Genomic DNA, 19,196 nt, shown 5'->3' on the forward strand with positions numbered 1-19,196 from the left:
GGAGACATAGCGTTCAGTAACTCCAGTGAGCGAAAATGCATGCAGAGGTGCCGAGGCACACGGCTAGTTCCATCCAAGCCCGGGTAAGAGTGGAGCCTTGGCTTTGTTCTTATTTACACTTTGCTTTTGAATTCCCTGGGGCAGGGACAGATTTGCTGTTAAATGATTACGCTCTGCCTAGCACCGCGGGCTGTTGGCTGATGGGGCTACCCCAGTAAGCTACACCTCTCCTTTCACAAATTCACGTGGCAAACCTGCTAGGAGCTGGGAGGTGATACAGTACTACTACCTGGCTGGGAATCTTTACTGGTGAGATTCCTTCCTTTTGTAATGCCCTCTAAAGAAGCAGCGTTGCTTGCAAAATGCTGGAGTAAGAGCACCAAAGGGAGAGGAAGTCCTTCCTCTCATACAACTCTAAGAAGCTCTCTAGGACGAACTGTGGAGCTCACTCTCCACGGGGTCAGAGGCAATTGCTTTCTGTGTCCTTTGCCTGCTGCTGCGTGGTCTGCAAGACAGACCATAACAACTCAGGAACACTCTGCAGCACTCTTTTCATTTTTATTACCTTTTAAACAGCCAGTTTCAGCCTCTGATGAGCTGCACTATAAGATTTGTCTCTTTTTAAAGACAGCTGGTATTGGCAGAATGGATTGCAGTGCCCTGGACAGGTCTATAAATAGGTGAAGCCATAGACAAAATTCTCCAAGGCCGAGAGGGAGGAGTGAGCAGGCATTTCCTGACTCCGCGTGAGACAGGTATAAACGCAGCCAACGTGGTTGCACTGCCCTGCCGATAGGCCATTGACCTTGCTGTGGCAAGGCCACCTTCAGCTGTCTCTGCGTGCACCGTACAGTGTTAACAGAAGAGGGATTCCTGCACAGGTTTTGCCCTTGCTTCACGTAGAGCTACGATCCACCACAGCCCTGAAAGTGATGGCTAAGAGAATTCATTAGGAGAGATGCAAAGATGCCACGACATCATCACCTTGAGTGCATGAGTCTGTAGGAACCTTTTGCCTAAAAGAGCTCTCTCTTGTGTTCTGGGACACTGAAACTAATTGTGTCTTCCTTAAATTGCTTTCATACTTTGAGGACAGAAAGTCTGTCCAGGTATTCAGAGGGAAGATGTTAACTCTGATACCGTACTCTGTTTACCCCAGAGCACAGGGAGAACGGGATGTGGCTGAGATCTCAGCATGACTGAGGGAGAAGTCCTTGGCACTTTGATATGTACGAACAACTTTCTAGCTTTTCAACACTTGCAATTACAGATGTGAGCACTATGTGGTGATAAAAGACATAAGACTACACATCTGCTCCCTAAAAAAGAGTCACCGATCAACTTTCAGCCTGCCACTCACCGAGTCCCCCCTCAGTTCGATGCAAGTTGTGTCTTAATGAGCAAAGGCGTTGAGTGGGAGAATGTATTTACCATGACTAGGACTAGGGAGTGGGGGCAAACAATAGTTTAATGTGAAGCTTCCTCCCTTATTTACTCGGAAGGCAGTTGGGACAGGCAAAAGCAGAGGACAGCGCAGGGGCAATGTCATAGCGGATGTTGTCAGAGCAGTCTCACGGAGAAATGCTGCCCACAGCAGCTCTAAGTCTAATGGAGAGGTAAAACCCCCGGGACTAAAGTTCCTAGCAAGCAGTACTGGAAGCTCCTTGCACTATATGTCTGTCAGCTGCCTTTGGACTGCAAAGACAAAGCAGAAGCTTTTATGCTGTGAGGAGGTGCTGGGTTGATCCTGTGCTGGGCCCAAGATGAAATACAGCTCATTTTGCAGTGACTCATTTCTATACTGGAGGAGCAGGCAGCTTGAACAAGCTCTTGTTTAGCACAGTTCTCATTTTGGCATCCCAGTTCACGTGTCCTCTGGCAGCAGAGGTTTGGGTCCCCTATACAGGGGGTTACACTCTCTATACGTGGTCAGGTGATGGGCTGCACTCATTGCTTCAAGCAGAATAGGAACAGGAGAGCAAAAAATCAACCCTAGTGCTTGCACGGAGGGCCGTGATCAGAGCCGCAGGCGAGTTCCTCGGACAAACGACCACATCTGCTTCCTAAGCTGGCTGGAAGCCAGGTTACTTGCGTCTTTAAAGCTTAACAGTACAGAGCGGTGGGATGGCTGGCAAGACCTCAGCTCGGCCAGTCTTAGCACGGAACTTACTTGTCGAGGCAGGCAACGCTGAGGCACTTTTCCTGGGGCGGAGGCTGCGTGGTGCTGTTGCCGGTGGCAGCGGTCGTAGTGCTGGGTTCATTCTCCTGCAGGATGGAGTCAATGAACGTGGAGGGAGACAGAGGAGTTTCAACAGCAGGAGGGTTCCCAGGGCTGGCCTCCTCTATCTGGGGGCTGCGGGAAGGGCTAGGGGGTTCTTCTTTGATGCGGACCACAGGACTACTCCTTAGAGAAACAGGAAAAGGATGGGTAAAAAGCATGCACTACCGTTCTTCCTTTCTAAGATCTGCTTCCACTCAGCAGGACAAAGGTCCTCACGCCTGCTCACATACAAAGCCTCCAAACAGAGTCAGCTACAAAGATGAGGTTGAAAGAGCACGTAAATATTTCTCTGATTCCGATCCTAATCAGCTCCCCTAGCATGAATGCCTTGTGCTGTTACCACAGTCTCAGCACATTTCCTGTGGCTAAAGGTCCGGGAGGCTGCTCAGCTCAGGGCCTGCCATGCAGTGAGTTTTGTATTGGTTAAGTTATTGTGAGGAGGGTGATTTTTTTTTCCCCCTAGTACCATTACATCAGTACAGCTTTTGATGTGGACAGCCTTAACTAGTACAAAGCAGCTCAGCATATACCCTTCTTTAAAGTCACCACTGAGACATGTATGACATAATTATCACCATACCAGAGGCTGTAGTATTTTAACTACTCCACCAGCGTAAGTGGAATGACTCCTCTGTGCAGACAAAGCTTAGGATTAACCCTCTGCATAAGCACCCAGGCACTTGGAGGCACACCTCTTTTATGAGAAGGGAAGATGGCTTCTTCGACCAGCCCTGATTTTGCAGATGGAAATCCCTTGCCACTCAAACTCACTGATTTGGGGGTGTAAGAGGCAATCAGTTCTGCTGGAAAGGACAGCAAATACAAAAGAACAGAAAGAAGGCCCATTAAGCAAACATATGGTCTATATTTAAGAGTGAGTGTTCCTGGCAGAGGGTACTGAAGGCAATAAATGGCATTTGTGGGTGATTCAGCACCTCAGGGGAAGTGCCAATGCCAGCAATAACCTATTAAGGAGGAAGAAAAAAGGAGTCAGCAGACCACAAGGTGCTAAAGAAAGATGGGCATTTCTTGCCCGGGGAGGCTCAGGAAGTTCAAGAGCCTCGGAAGTTTTGCTGGAACGGGATGAAGGCATGGCAGCCCCAGGAACGATGCAGCCAGAGACCTTCACTGACAGACAGTGCTGGCGGCAGAGGCTACCCAGCTCACTGGTAAGAGTAACTGTTTGACTACCCAGCTCACTGGTAAGAGTAACTGTTTGACTACCCAGCTCACTGGTAAGAGTAACTGTTTGACTACCCAGCTCACTGGGAAATACATTCTCCCGATGGAGATGACTCAAGATTTGATGAGAGCCACAGCATACCTTTCATCGAGACTGCCGCTGGGAGATGCCGAAGGGCTGGACTGGGCTAGCTCTGTCACGTCAGAGATAATCGGACCAGAGTTGGCTGAAGAATCCGGGGAATACAGATTGGAGCCACTATACGCTGGGGAAGAAGCCTGAAATGACAATCATAGCGTTTGCGAGGTAAAGCACTAGGCACATGCCATACACAGCCCCACGTATGGGATGGGGAGGGAGAGGAGATGCATCAAAACACTGCAAAATCCTGACCCACCTGGAGCAATGTGGGACTCAACACAGTAGCTAATAATACAGTATTGCCAACCCCAAGCACTATTAAAAAAATAAATCACACTTTTGTCCCGTAAACTTCATTTTCTTGGAAATAACAGAATTTAAAAAGTTAAAATATTGGACTCTTTTTCTGGATCATCCAACGTTTAGACTTTTAAAAGCCCGGATTTTCAGCTTTTCCCTTCCACTGAATGACTTCATTCTTTTATTCTTAAATGAAAGATGAAATTCATATGGCTAAGACCTAAAGAGGTAAGAAACATAAGATTCCCCCACTGGTAATAGTGCCATGAAATGGCTGCATTTTGATACCAATCTTGCTAAGCAGCAAACTAATTGAGAAGTTTAAGTGAACCCGAATCTTATCTCCTCCTTGTGTATCAGCATTTTTCAGGCCAGCACACAAAGGAAACTCCAGATCAGAATTAAGGATCAGACTGTAGTCGCCTGATGCTCACAGGGGTGTTTGAAAACGAGCAGGGACGTGGAGAATGCAGGGTAAGGGATTCTGCTCAAATTCCCCTGCTGCCCCTTAGCTAATCCTCTCTGAGCTAAGTCCATGATCTCACTAACTCTCCTCCTTCAGAGCCACCTCCTGTCACTTCAGACAGCAAAGGAGGGTTAATACTGAACGATAGCCAGAGAAAACCCTGGTCCTTACTTACCTTCAGATAAACATTAGACTGTCTCTCCCTTAACGCTTGTCCGTAGTGCATGCTGGCACCAGCACTGTGTTCACCTCTTCACTGTTCAGCACAATGGGACCACAGTGCAGATAGGGCCCTTCCGCTCCCTCATAATTAAAAAATACCATATAACAACCAAAACCCATTCTGCTTCGCTGCATGCCAGGTGCCATGTGGTACATGGGGAGATGCAGAGATATTCGGCAGACTCCCTGTCCCCGGGCTTGCCTTGAGAGGTCAGATCCCCACGTCTGTCTGCATGTGCCTCCTAACCTGAGCGGTCAGCGTGGAGGCTCTACGGCGAGTGGGAACACTTCTGCCTGATGCACTTTTGCTCACCGTAACACGCTTCAGTAGAATAGGTGGGCACTGGTTTGAAACTTTGGTAAAATGAGAAGCGCAAGCTGTACACAGCATGTATATGGAGGAATGCACGATGACAGCATCCCATCATTTGTAATACGTGATTATGCCCTGTTCTGGACTACGACTTCTGGGCTATCTACTGTTTTTGCAAGTCTGAGGTTACATTCTTGAGCAAAAAAATGCCATGATTATATGGAGGTAGTTATACAGACGCAGAATCACTGTGGGCACAAAGCAGAGAAAGCTGCTACTTTAAAGCAGTGATATGAGATCAAGTCCCAGGGAGCGGCACAGGAATGATCTCAGTTATGTCAAGGTCAGGACTGCCCGTGCCTCACCTCCACTAAGCTCTCATGCCACGTTAACTGTCTTGATGTGAAAACACATTTTTTTTCCATGGCCAAAGCAGGGACCATGGCAGTATCAAGATCCAGCGTAATTTGTTGGCAGATTGCTCTGACAAACTGCCCAACTATCATTTCTCAGTTCTCTTTGGAGCTGAAAGTCATAAACACTTAAGTTTGGGAAAAGATGACCACCTGTGTTTCTCATAATTAGGACAATCCTGTAATACCTGGAAAAGCTCCCAGTGGCTCTGCATAAGTATTTGCTGCATGCAAGAATAAAGGCACTTTTTAAAAAGAGATCACAGGATTAGAAGGGAGCTGGAATGGGAACACAGAGCTTCCACAGAGGGTGGTCTGACTGCAGGAGAGCTCTTTAATGGGGCTTCGTTATTTTGGTTCTGTGCTAAAAAAGTTCATCAGGATCACCCTGGCACATCAGGGCAGGCTGATGTCAGGAGCTAGTGGCTTAAATCCACTGTCCCTAACAGAAGTCCCCTGCACAGCACAGGCAGGAACTGTTACTTGGAATTGGGGACAGCCTTTATTTTGCTGCAGACAGCAGATATGAAAGCTTGGCTATATCCCTAGCTGTAAAGCCTTGCTGCTGGAGTACAGCATTGCCAGGCCAGGATCAGTATAAAGAAGAACCTGGATTCATATAACAGCTTTGGCAAAGAAATACCAGCTGCCTTCCCATGCGAGGTGAGCAGGGGTGCCACCGAGCAAGACAGAGGTCCTGCACTGAAGTGGTGCAGTCTCCCAGCACACACTGATACGAACCAAATCAAAGCACAGTATCTAAAATGAAAGCAGCTGTGTCAAGACATGAAATTTAATGGATTAGCACAGGCCAGAGGTGATCAAAAGCAAATAGCGACCAAACAGATCACCCCTCTCCTATCAGTAATAAATGCAGGACCAACTAACTCCCTTACGGAGCGTACGTGGACGCAGCTTTTCAGCTGTTAGGGGACAGGATGAGTCTTCCAACTCTCACAGTAACGTGGAGCCTACCATGTGGGACCCGCATTGTGGTACGAAGGGCAGTTTTCTGCATCCAAAACACGATGCAGTGTCACGAGAGCAGGGTTCACAGACAGGCACATTGCAGCTATTAGACCAACAGGGAAATTCCAGCATAAGTGACCTTATTCCACCACTCTGGCTGACGAGGCCAAGCAGAGACAACAAGCACAGGCCTGGGAGTGATAAGTCTGTAGCTCATCCAAAAGAATTCAGGGCCAGCATTAATGGTCTGGAAGAGACTCCTGGTGTTCTCTGGCCACTGATCAGTCACGGGAAGCAGCACATCAAAAGGCGCAGAAGGAGGATGGGGGAGGAAAGACAGAAACTCAAGATTCCTGGGATCCAGCAGCAATTTGGACAGCCCAGAGCACACATTTACAGAGGCTCTTCCCATACTGCCATGTCACCAGGACCCACACGGCTACCTCCCACAGGCACGCAGCTGGGGTCTGCCCCGGAGCTAGGTAGCTGTCTAGCTGCACGGGATTCAACCACAGCAACGAGGCCGAGGTTGAAATAGCATCGACATCCAATTATGAACTCGTTTCTTCTGGACTGTACATTAATGACACCTTGCAGGAGATTCCTTCACCTCAAAGGTTACTGCCTGCTCTCTTATCTAAAGGCTTTAATACCACACAACCTTACCTAAATTGGGGATTATTTTGTGCACAAGTACCAGGTGGCTTTGCTTCACTCCTCTCACCTCGCTCCTTGACTCACAATTCAGAAGCCTTCTGCTACTTCAGGCCCATGCCTTGGCCAGGCTCTGACCCCAAGTGCCTTCACTGTTCAAAAGCTTTGCTGTCCAAAAGCACAGCTCTTTAGAGGGTATAATGCTAGTCATACATTGCCACATGTTACTTAGGCAATGTGAGCAAATGTTTAGCAGGGATTGATACCAAATGCATTGTTTATGACAAAAGCAAAATATGGACCAAGTCAGCAGATGTAAGCCAAGCAAGGCACCACTTCAACCCATCTCTGCTTTCAGTCGAATTCAGATAACTCCTTGGTTGGTTTGCAAGCCAAACGCCCAGCCCCATCACAACCATCTCAGAGTTACTAGCTAACAGCTCTCTCCCCGCTGGCTGAGCTAGAAAGCAGCTGTCACTCTGAAATACTTTGGCAAACAAAACAAAGAGGTTCTGAGCAAACTGTTGTAGAAAGGCAAGACCAGCTGGAGAAGCTCCTAAAATCAGCCCTTCCCCACAAAGCTGTGCCCTCTTCCCCCTCTCCGAGGCCAGGCACGCGTGGCATACTTACTGTGTACGGGGATGAGCCATGGACATGCTCCAAGGAGTACTGGCGACTGTATTTCGGCATGGAATGTGCTGAACTGCTGTCGTTCAACATCAGGGGGCTGCAAAAGAATCCCAAACACCACAGCAGTTACCGCGCTGCTGATACCAGGCCTCAGGCACCACCTCTCCCCAGCACAGACACCGTCTCCCCGGCCCCCAGAACTGGGTCCTTGCACACACCTGAGGGGCCAGTATACAAGTCTGGAAGCCCTGGAGGGGCACGTGGCCATGGCGGGTGGTTGTGTCAGTGCAGCAGAGCAGGCTGCCCAAAGACAGAGACCCAGTGACCAGCCCCTTGGCTACGTTTCACAAGCCTACTGAGCAGAAATGTAAAACCCCATGGCCCTAGAGCATTTCTTTTTAGTTCCTGGTCACTTCCTTCCACACGCCTGCACTGTCAACGTTCTGCCTGGCTTCAGTTTCTCCAGGGCCAACTGCTCCAAAGATGGATTACTTGTGGTCCGCTGTGACACAGGCACTTCTGCGGCCCTTTTCATGTACTCCAATACTGTGGAGAGACTCTCTCTCTTTACGAAATGAATCATTTCAGCACGTCTTGGACATTATCACAATATAAACCACTATCATCATTAATAATGATGACGCCTGCTGTGGTGCTGTCTGCCATATGGTGCTGCCGGGCACCGTTCGAACACAAAAGGACGGCCTTGCAACTAGACAGGCAACACAGGACAAGATGGGGGCAGGAACAGCCATGCAGCAGAGTAACTGCAGTTTCATACATGAACAAGTGCAAACAGGGCAATGAGGAGCCCATCTCACGGGATGAGACTAGAAGAGCAGGCTCTGGTTCAGCCCAGTGGAGTGTCAGAGGACAGACAACAGAAGAACCATCTATAAAGCTTAGGAGGGAAAAGAAATTGTGCTACAGCACAATCTTGGGACAAAAACAAGTATTAACTGGCCAAAAAAAAATTAACCTGGAAATGTTCTTAACCACTTGAGGCACTTAAGTACTGAATGGTCACCCAATACAACTAGCAAGGGGCAAAAACCCCCCACAGTACGTTTGAAGACAGGCTTGATTAGTTTATGAAGATGTCACAACAGCAGCCTGTGACAGCAGACTAGTCTTGATGGTCCAGGGATTCCTTTTCAGTATAATGGCAGAAATGTCACGACAGTGCCAAAATACTATTTTAGCAGTGCAAGATCCCAGCCCTTGCTTCATAGGCTGCAGTCTCACGTATCACAGTGGTTAGGTATGAAGTAGGTACTGCACGGGCTTACGTGGCCTGCATTGCAAGCCCTTCTTGGTATCAGTTGCATAGCAGTGTTAGCTGTTTTTTGGCTGGAGCAAATACTTGAAGGCTCACATGATCCCAATGACCGCTGTCCAGTCCTACCCCACTGGCAAGGCTGCTACAGAAGACAGAGATCTGGGGGACCCACTCTGCTGATCCTCTCTTTATTCTCTCAGACAGGGAATCTTTATCTGGATGTAGAAATGCAGACTTACATCTTCCTCTTCACCCCAAGAATACGGTTGGATTGCACCAATGAAATCAAAAACTGGATAAGCTGTGAGGAGAAGAAAGAAAAACCTGTTACGGTGTGTACAGTGACTTGGATAAGCAAGGACATAAACAGCTCTGGAACCATTTGGTCCCTGTGCTCAGAGCAGGGCCAGAGGAGGGCACAGTGCGAGCACGCAGACTGCTGACCACAACTCTAAGCACAAAGGTGAGGACTAGGGAAAAAAACCATTTTGCATTGCAACACTGCCAGCTAGAATTTATCCTCTGCCCACTGGGTTTCCAGAATCCCAAGATATCAGGAGGAAATGGCAGTGATCAAAACTGTTCTTGAACAGAATTAATACCACTGCTCTCCCCCAGTCCTGCGAGCACCTGATCTGGTCCCTACTTCATCACGTACACTAATACGACAGCGTCCCAGTCCCTCCACCTGCAAGACCAGGATTTACCTTATTGACAACTTTCTGCTGCTGAGCATGCTTCTGCCTCAAGCTGGCTACTTCCCTCCACAATGCCTCATTCTCACTGCAAGAGAAGAGAAAGCCATCAACAAGAAGTGCAGCCTCTCAGGCAGAGCAAATAAAGCCTGGGGTAAGTTGGAAAACTGTAGCAGGGGACTTGCCGACATCTCCAGATACTGGCTCATTTACAACCTCCTGGGGCTGCGGGTGAAATTTTATTCATTAACTTTGCTTCGCCATCATTTTAACTTGCAGCAGAACTCCAGAAACAGCAGATATTCACACGTGGGCAATAACACAGAGCCTTACCCAGAGAGAGAGCAGTTCACATCTGCTAGGAGCCATTATCATGCCCTTGTGGAAAGGACCCTGCTGAATGAACTCAATCTCCTTGATCTAGCCCAGGTGCATGCGGGTGCGTTATAAACTGGCTTCTCTAGAGACAGGGAGGGGAAAGGCAGAGGAGGAGCTAGCTCCATGCCCAGGCAGAGATCTGCGCTGAGCCTGGTTTGAGCTCTGGCTGTAAAACCTCCACGCTGAGGAGCTGCACAGCACCTACCCCTGAGATTTTCTCCTGCAGCAGCAATTCCCAATCTCTACACACTTTTTAGAACTTTGTTTAGCTTTTCTACACATATAAATCAAAATAGCAGTGATTGGTTTTGTGTATTCTGTGAACACAAAAGACAATGGGAAAATTAGCAATAAACCTGCAAAATTTTCTTATTCTTAAAGCTACTAGAGATCCAAGGAGCTTGTAAGTCAGACAAACGTCCCCGTTAAAGCATACGACTGCAGCACTGATGTGCTCTCAAAGCCAGAGAGTTACTCCGCAAGCAACCCAGGCGTTTTAACCCTTTTTGGACCCCCCCCCAAGCCTTCGTGGAATCTGTACTGCTGCAGCTGCCAAAGTCTCCTTCGTTTTTTTTAAATGCCTTTGCTTTTTCTTCATAGACTTTCACTTCCACGGGGCTTCAGCACCGGCGGTGGCCAGGCGCTCGAGCCGGGAAGGTCGTCCCCCAGGCTTCAGGGACGAGGAGGAGGAGGACACGCAGCAGCAGCCTGCCTGCGACGGGCCACTCGCAGCCTCCTGCCCGGGCTCTGGTGCAACACAAGGACAAGATGAGCCCCAGCAAGGCAGAAGGGTTGCCAACAAAACCCCAGAAAGGGAAAATTGGTACGAAACCCCTTTAACTTTCTGAAAACCTCAGAAGCACATGTGAGCGATGTCCAGGGGCCGAAGCCGGCAGCACGCGATGAAAGGCAGAGGGACGCGCGGGGACGGGCTCATTAGGCAGAGGGAGGGAAGCAGCTGCATAAAAGGCCCCCAAAGGGTTAAACTGATCTGAAAGCAGCAAAAAAAGCTTTAATACTTTCTTTAGCATACTGTTTTACGAGGCAATTAAATGCTGGTGAGGAGTTTACAAGGGCTAGTTTCAAACGTTTCATTTCGGGACTTATTAAGAGACCTTTGAAGCGTTTTGTTTATGCAAAATTTTACGGAGCTGCGTAAACCGGGCCCCGCTCTGCACCTGCCTCTCAAAGCGCCGCTCCTGGGGGAGCCCCCGGCCCCGGTGCCCACCCGGGCGGAGGCAGAGGGGCGGCAGCCCGAGGTCTCCCTCTTCCCCCAGCTTCACCGGGGGCTCGCTGATGCCGGTGGGAAGGCCGCAGCAGATGTGCCGACTATTCAGGGAGAACGGGCACCTTTTCAGGGGCGGCCGGCTTTTCAAGCCGCTCGGCGAGCTGGTGCGCCTCTGCCAGAGGCCACAGCCAAGCACAGAATAACATTTGTTATCTCCTGAAGCCAGAAGAGATGCTCATTTATCACTGGGGCTGTACAAGGGTCCTCCAGAGAAACGTCCATCCTGTTTGAAAGAGAGTCTTTCTAAAGGAGCTTTAATTACCAATGTACATTCAGGAAAATGGTTGTTACTCTCCTTTCAGATAAAATTACTCTGGGTAAAAGCCATGCTTGACTTTACAGCTAGCAATTTTCAAAATAGGCTGTTATTTGCTATCCAATATTTTGCAGTTTAAACAAAATGCAGCCTTGCAAGCTGCCGCACTTTCATCAAGGCTGTGCCGCTACTCGGCATCTTTCTGAAAACCCAGCCGCTGGAATCTCACCCTCTGCTCTCACTCTGCTTGGAGATGAACTCTAGCACTCAGCTGCTGAAAGAAGCTTGCAACTGTGCACCACATAGACTCAACAAGAGCGTGCACAGAACAAAAATCCAATTTGATTTTTAAAATCTCCTGCTTTGGAGGTTTGAACCCTAGGGACTCATGCTAACACATAAGAGTAGCAGATGACTGTGACCACTGAGTCATGACAGATGCCCACAGAGTTTGTATTTGAGCCTTCTTCTACCCTACAGTACTTTTCCCCCTCACACCACGAGGTGCTTCAGGATTCATGGAGAAGTGACATTAGAGCAGGCAGGGGAACCCTTCATCAGGCACTGCAGATGTTCTAGAGCTTCCAACAACATCGTATCGAAAATGAAACTGTGTTTTCATCAAGCAAGCCAATCTGGATTGGAAACTGAGGTCACTGATGCTTGGACTCTGTGCACTCGTTATCTCCATAAATTTTCATTCTAACAGCCCAATACAAAAACCATCTGCAACTATGGATCAACTTGTATTACTATAGCATGTATATATTATAATAGCATACATATATTAATATACATGCATAGATCAGGACTCGGTCCTGGTTACTACCGTACGGATGGACAGCAAGTACCATCCCCAGCCGCAGGGGTTACCAGCCGAAGGAGCTCTCTGTGCACGACGGAGGTGGGGAGAAGTCCCTTCGTGGGCCCTGCACCACGACAGCTCTCAGAGGGTACGTGGGGTGCCACCGAAAAAGGCAGCTCAACACACCAGGACACAAGCGGGTGCCTGCTTGCAAGCCCAGCAGCCGGGTACCGCAGCCCGGTGTCAAGGGCTGTGGGGGAGCAGCGATACCTGTATCTCCTTCTGCTGAAAGTGTGAACACCCTGGTGCACACCAGCTAATCGGCTGCAGCATCGGCACACATACTCTTAGCCTACGGCCAAGGCGAGGAGGTAACTCACGCTAATTCAGCCCTCCCTCAATGAGGCCTAAGCTAATTTGAATCACTTCATACCTGTCGTAAGACAGCAGCACCCACACAGGTAGTTACGTTATCAGCTGTTTAACAAGTTAGCCCACGGCATCCTGCCTTGGGTGCGAGACCCGAGGGAGGAGAGGCAAAGGAAGGACAGACTGCGGAGGACTCGGTGAAATGAGATGCTGTGATAACACAGTGGAGTCCTAGTACCTGGGGACCCAGCAAGCCTCGGCAGCAGAGCGCGCACCGGAGCACCGGGCGCATCGGCGACGTTGGAGTGTTCAGCAAGATGCGAGATGCGAAAGCGTGGTTTTACTGCGAGGAGAAAAGAGCTCATGGAAAATGGGAGGTTAAAGAGAAGGAAAGGAAAGTATGGGAGTTAGCATGAGGATGAGGAGGGGTGATGAGGGCAAGCAGAGGCTGCTGAGCAGGGAAGCGCATCAGGAAGTCCTATGCTTGTCAGGAAAGGATGGAGAGACGGGCACAGAAGAAGGCAGGCAAGCTAAGAAGGGTCCAACTACATCCATATTTACTGAAAAAAGTCCCTTTACAGCTGGCAACCCTCTTCAAGCAATCCGCACTCCCATGCCGAGCGATGCAACCCCGTGCAGCATCGTGTGCGCAGCCCGTTACACATTCAAATGATTTAAAGGTTTCCCAAAACAAACCGACTGGGCTTTCTCCTTTGGGAGCAACACTGAACGTGCAGTGGGGCTCCCAGTGTACGTGCATGAACGATCTGGAAAAGGGCAGAAAGCTTGCTGGTGACAGGTTAGTTACAGCAGTAAAAATGAGTGATTGGGCAATATATCACGGCACGTGAAAATATCACAGGCAAATATGAAGGGATATACATATGGAACAATACAGTCCTGATTTTTCCTAGACCAACACAGACCTGAGCTGACTAAAACAGCTCAAAAACAAGACTGTGATACTTTAAATGGGTAGGTCTGTAAAAGCATTGACTCAGCACTCAACGGCAGTGAGATCAAAACGCAAACTGGGTTTAACATTGGGAATTATAAGGAAAAGAGAGAACAAAGCATAGAGATCACCTCCAGCCTTCCGTATAACCTGCTCTGACGACACTGGGCTCCCTGAATATTGTGCGCGCCTGTGAACCTCACCGAAAATGGAAGGGGAAAAGGCAAAGTGGAGGAGCGCACGGATGACCAGGAACACGAACGGCTTCCGCATGGGACAGCAGGACTCTGCTCCCATCTCGGGCTCCAGGAAAGCTGGCCGAGGGAAAGAGCTGTGGGAGCACAACCCAGTGTGGTTTGCAAAATCACGAGCCGTACAGGGAACGTGAATAGGCAGCAATGTTCCCTCTCGCTTCCCATTTGATGCTAGAGATATCAGCTGAAGCTAGCAGCTGGCAGATTCAATACAAACAAAAGGAAACGGTTCCCCAGACACCATGTAATTAAGACACAGACCTCTGCTGCAGGATCCCAGAAGTCACGGGACAAACTCACACAAGAAACAAATCCACTGAGGACTATTAAATACACAGACACCACCTGTATCTCAGGAAGTCCCTAAGCCACAGCGCTGGTGCCAGGAGATTGCTCGAGGAAAGCAGCACCACATGCTTGCCTTGCTCTTTTCCTCTTGCCCTTTGCTGCTGGTCTCATCAGAAACGGAGCTGGAAGATAAAAACTGCTATGTGGGCACAGTGTGACACCGGATCACTCTTAGGGCCTTACTCCAGACCAGCAAAACTTCTGTTTGCAGATAAAACCTGACTCAGACCCTTCCTGCAAAGTCTTTCAAACTCTCTTCTTTGCCCAAAATAATGTTTAAACAAGGCTTAGGGACTGTGTCTCATCTGTGATGCCCAGGAGAAGACACGCCAGACCACCCAGGTCAGTTTAAGAGGGCAGCGTTCAGGCACCTCAAGCTACGCTTTTGGAAGGCAGCTCCACATATAACAACATGTAAGGAAAAAGGGGCAGAGCCAGAGCTTAGGGCAAGCCCAATTCTCAAAGGAGAGACTTCTTGATGTACAGGATCAGGCATCGCAGCAGAGATGTTCATTTCTTGTAATACCAGTTGTCCAGTGGAAGGAAGTAGCTGTTTCTTAGTTCACACTAAATCAGCTACTAGACCAAAAAGTATTTTGAGTCAAAATTTTTGAGTGCTCAGGTATTATCAATCTTAATCTCCAGCAGGTATAACCTTTGGGGGAGTAACTTATTTGGAAAATGCAGAAATAGTTGTATATGACTCTTGCTTTAGAGTCTGGAAATAGCTCAGAAATACGGAATATTAATGACTGTCCTGACCAAGAGAGATTGTCTGCGTTCTGCTGACCGAACAAGTATGCAAACCAAGCACAATCTATCAAAAGAGCATGAGCACTGCTTTTGCTTCCTTTTTATTATCACAGTGGGCTTATAAGAGAAGGCAACATTTTATTTCTGCAGACAGCCCATCCGCAAGTAATGACAGACCACAAAAGAAGTAGGCGCTGCAACCTGCACAAGCAGCACTAGCAGCCTCTGACATCACTATTTTCCTAAAACCCAATCCACCTTGAAACGAGTTAAAGCAAGGAAAAGTACACCAGAAAGAAAAGCGCTTTTTAAAATGCATAACGCGACATACCCAAGATGCAGAACGGCAGTTCGGTTTTGAGAATAACTTACAGGTTCCACTGGCAAATTGTTCTAGAGCAGGGAGAGATCTTGCTTCATGTTTGAAACCAATGCCCTGATACCAGCTGCCTAATGCGCCAGGCACGAAGATGCAACCCGTTTGCTGCTTTTCAGCAAAACGAGTGAGCAAGCTGACCTAAGCTTAGAAGAGAGGCAGTCTGACCTTCCCAGTAAAAGCAGTAGCCCTGTCTTTCATACTTCCTTCCTTACCCCATTTCTCACTTTGCTGTTGCCCACAGCATGCCTTACTGCAGCAAGCCAAACATCTGGACTGCAGGCTCAGAGAGCCTCCGAGCTCTTCGCTTCCTCAAAGTCTTCCTTATCACCATTTTCCCTATGCATAAGCTGGCATTACCACTAAAAATGCCACCCTGTCTTCTCCCTGCGGCACCTTCTTCTACCTTTTGCTAAGGAAAGCGCAGAAGCTGAGCACCAGCTCAGGGAACTGGTACAGGCTGCTTTCTCTGCATGTCCATGTAAGTGAAGATGGGCAGGATGGATCACTAAGGTCCATGCTGGGGCTGTTCAAAGCTTTCATCTAACTGGCACCTGACATCAAATCGCCCACTTTCATCCTCGTGAACACGTCCCACATTCAATTCAGGTGCAACAGAAAAAATAGGATAGGAAGTTGCATTTCAAGGACTGTGGGCAAGGGTACACTGTAAAGAGGCCGAGTTCTGGATTTGCTCAGTACCTAGCAAGAGGGGACCCAAGCCCTGCTAGAGCCATATCACACTTCCTTAGCACCGGCGTTTGCTGGATACATCGATCTCAGCAGCACTTTATAGGAGATACTGCTCACGCCATCCTGCAGCAGAGGAAGAGGAGGGAACGTGCAGCTGTAGGCTGAGGATGACGGTACACCTCCACGTGTACTGTGTAAAGGAGGTCTGGAAGCTTTTCTTTAGAAGGATGCAAAAATGTACTCTACCCTTTTTCTCTTGATGAGACAAATCTTGTTTTCCTTTTACGGAGAAGGCCAGAGCACAGTGTGGTTTAAGTGCGGTTCAGAAACTTTAGCAACTCTTGGCAATGGCAAAGGTTTACACATTTTGTGGATTTTTTAAAAATACTTCAACACTCAGTGGTCTTAAAGTGCCTGTCCCCAGTTTATCAGTTTTCACTTTTTCAATACACATAAAGGTAACATTTTCAAGAGTTTAAAACTACCTCTGCTCTACCACAAAAAGCAGTGGTTACTTTTGCTGGAGCAATGGGGCATTTTTTTACATCATATTTACAAAAAAGAGACCTTTTTGTTTCTTTAAGGCTCAAAAGCCGCCCCACTCTTAATCTTATCTGAATATTACAGAATAAATTAGTACCACATTGGAATAAGTTTTGTTATTAGGTTGCTAGCTTGAGAAAAGCATATCTATGAATAAATAAGCTTTTAAAGTGATTAGATAAACTTCTAAGGGGTTTAGATAAAACCCCTGATAATGATAAAAGCCTTTGAACATACAGGCAAAAAACAAAATCCTTCTACCTTCCTCACAGATCAATGATAGAAGTCAAGGTAAACCATGCAAGGAAAAGACCAGCCATGCCACCGAACGTATCCACGGCACACATACGCTGCCGTCATTGCTACCTCCGGGACTGCAGAAACTGAAAAGTCAGAGAGCAGAGCAACTGAGATTATCAAAAACGTGGACAGTCTCTCCAAGAGGAATGACCACAGAAAAAAGGGTTCTTCAAGCTTGGGAGAGAGATCAAAGGGAATATGTCAGAAGCTCTATAAAAATTATGAATAATATGGAAAAAAATGATTTCTTCACTCTTCCAAAATAAGAACTAAGAGGCACCTATCAAGTCATCTGGCAACAACTTAAAAAGAAGAGGTGGTATTTTACTGCACACCGCAAATTTAATTGCCGAACTGAAAACTCTGCATTCACAAATAGACGAACTAACGTATCGCAGAACGCGAGAAACTGAAACGCAGGCGCAGTCCTTGGCTCAGCAGTCTTTGAGCTTCAGGAGGTCAGCGTACGAGGGAAGAACCCTCCTGCCTAGATCTAATATTTTTTCCCTTATGCATCTGACCAGTAAATCTATTACATTTAACTACTTCATGTTTTGAATTCACTAAATTCTGCAGAAATTAACAGAATTTTCAGAGAAATGCGGATTTCAAAGCTGTCAGCCACATGACCAACACAGGGAAATGGACACACATAATCCAGGAGGTCTCCTTGGAGGAACCCATGGGAAACTCTTGCTGCAGACCAACAGTTTTGACACTGTCCAGCAAAGATTTAATCTCAGTTTTAAAGCAAAACATCTTGAAAGAACTCTGTGACATGCTGCGAATTGTTCAGGAGAACCTCTGTGCTCGGAAGAATTCAGGAAAAGAACAAGTCTCACAAGAGACACAATTTCCAGAACTAATTACAAACTGGAGCACAGCACTTTCCAACGTTGAAACGCTGGTCTCAGCCACAAAGCACGACTGAGGCCATTAAGATCAGCCAAATGCCACAGTTCTCCAGAGCTGCAGAAATCTATCATCCCTTTTCCAACAAGGTGATGCACAGAAGCTCTGAAGCATGAAAGGTTTTTCCACACTGTCCTAATAACTGTTGTTTCCCCATTAAGCCTAAGGTGCCACCGAGGTGGATGCACTGATCCTGTATTAATTCACCTTTTAAAATAATTTTAACTATGCTAGAATATTCAGCTTCATACCCCAGTTCATACAATTAGGAGGAGAACTCATTCTTCTTAGAGTCAATAAAGATGAAATGTCTGTCTAAATTAACTCGGAGTTCAGTTAAAAAGCTTATATCTTAGTATCTCCTGTCATATTTCCTTTAAATAGCCAGCAGCACTTGGAAAAAGTTAGCTATGAGCAGTGTGGCTCTTATATCCCATGCAGCTTTTTTTGAAGAGCTGTTCCAGAAAAGTCAGAAGTTCACACCAACCTAACCTGCAAGTAACATGGAGATTTTCTCCAGTCTCATATGCAGAGGGTTAAGCTATATTTGTGACCAAAAAAAATTAAAGGTCACTACAGCAACCTAGCATAACACAACTGCTGAACTTCAGCCATCTACCCACATATAACGAAGAGTAACTCACACTACGTGGACCGGCAGAGCCTACTGCGGCTGTACTTACTCGACACTGTTTCTTCTAGCACGGGCTCTGGGTAAAGTCTTGCCTGGCCCCTTCAACCCGTTGCCCTCCTATGTCAGCACTTACACAACCACACAGCAAACGAGACTTGGAAACCGAGCTGGCTAAAAACCAGCTGGGGAAAAAAAAAGAGATTATTGCCCCTTTTGCAATCATCCTGCTTTATAGAGGACCTCAGCTACGGCCTCCTGGAGGTATCGTGCTGACTGTGTTGGCACTGCTGACGCTCTGCTGATACGCGTCCCCGGCGGTGAACAACCTTGAGCCGTGGCCAGCACCGCAGACTGCGTTCAGAAGTGTGTTGCTAATTCCTTCCGCTGCCGGGGAACGAGGCCGGCGCTCGCCACAGACTCGGCTCTGACCGCACAAATTCGGACCTCCCAGCTGTGCACTATGGCGAAAAGCAAGCGTTATTTAGGATACAGCGGTTTGCAGAACACTGCCTATACCGTCCTTTGGATGGCCACGCTAAGGGCTCTGGCAGGAGGAATACCCACTAGCATGTTACTAGCAAAATATAGATATAAATAAAACATCAAAAGCAGTTCATTTAAAACTGTGCTATCCCTCCTCTTAACGGAACAGCAGAATCTGCTTCGTTCCATATGTTGTTCTGAGCCATTGCAGATTAGTATGGACAGGGGAAACCAAATGTCCTTTTCAAATGTTCTCTGCTTGCCTTCTGAAAAAGTAGAGAATTGAGAGAAAACCAGACCAGT

The 19,196-nt window shown here is 47.7% G+C and overlaps 1 protein-coding gene across 4 annotated transcripts in view; it reads right to left on the minus strand.

Annotated features, from left to right (window-relative positions):
- Positions 1-19,196, minus strand: part of HSF1 (heat shock transcription factor 1) — a 69,104-nt gene that overhangs the window by 10,136 nt on the left and 39,772 nt on the right. For all 4 annotated transcript variants that reach the window (XM_064508003.1, XM_026114792.2, XM_026114791.2 and 1 more), the window contains exons 5-9: positions 9,559-9,634; positions 9,091-9,152; positions 7,573-7,669; positions 3,606-3,742; positions 2,171-2,404 (exon numbers count right to left, since the gene is read on the minus strand). In XM_064508003.1, the coding sequence (XP_064364073.1) occupies positions 2,171-2,404; positions 3,606-3,742; positions 7,573-7,669; positions 9,091-9,152; positions 9,559-9,634 (606 nt within the window). The remainder of the gene's footprint in view (positions 1-2,170; positions 2,405-3,605; positions 3,743-7,572; positions 7,670-9,090; positions 9,153-9,558; positions 9,635-19,196) is intronic.

This window comes from Dromaius novaehollandiae, chromosome 2 (assembly GCF_036370855.1).
Source record: "Dromaius novaehollandiae isolate bDroNov1 chromosome 2, bDroNov1.hap1, whole genome shotgun sequence".
NCBI classification, from domain to species: Eukaryota; Metazoa; Chordata; class Aves; order Casuariiformes; family Dromaiidae; genus Dromaius; species Dromaius novaehollandiae.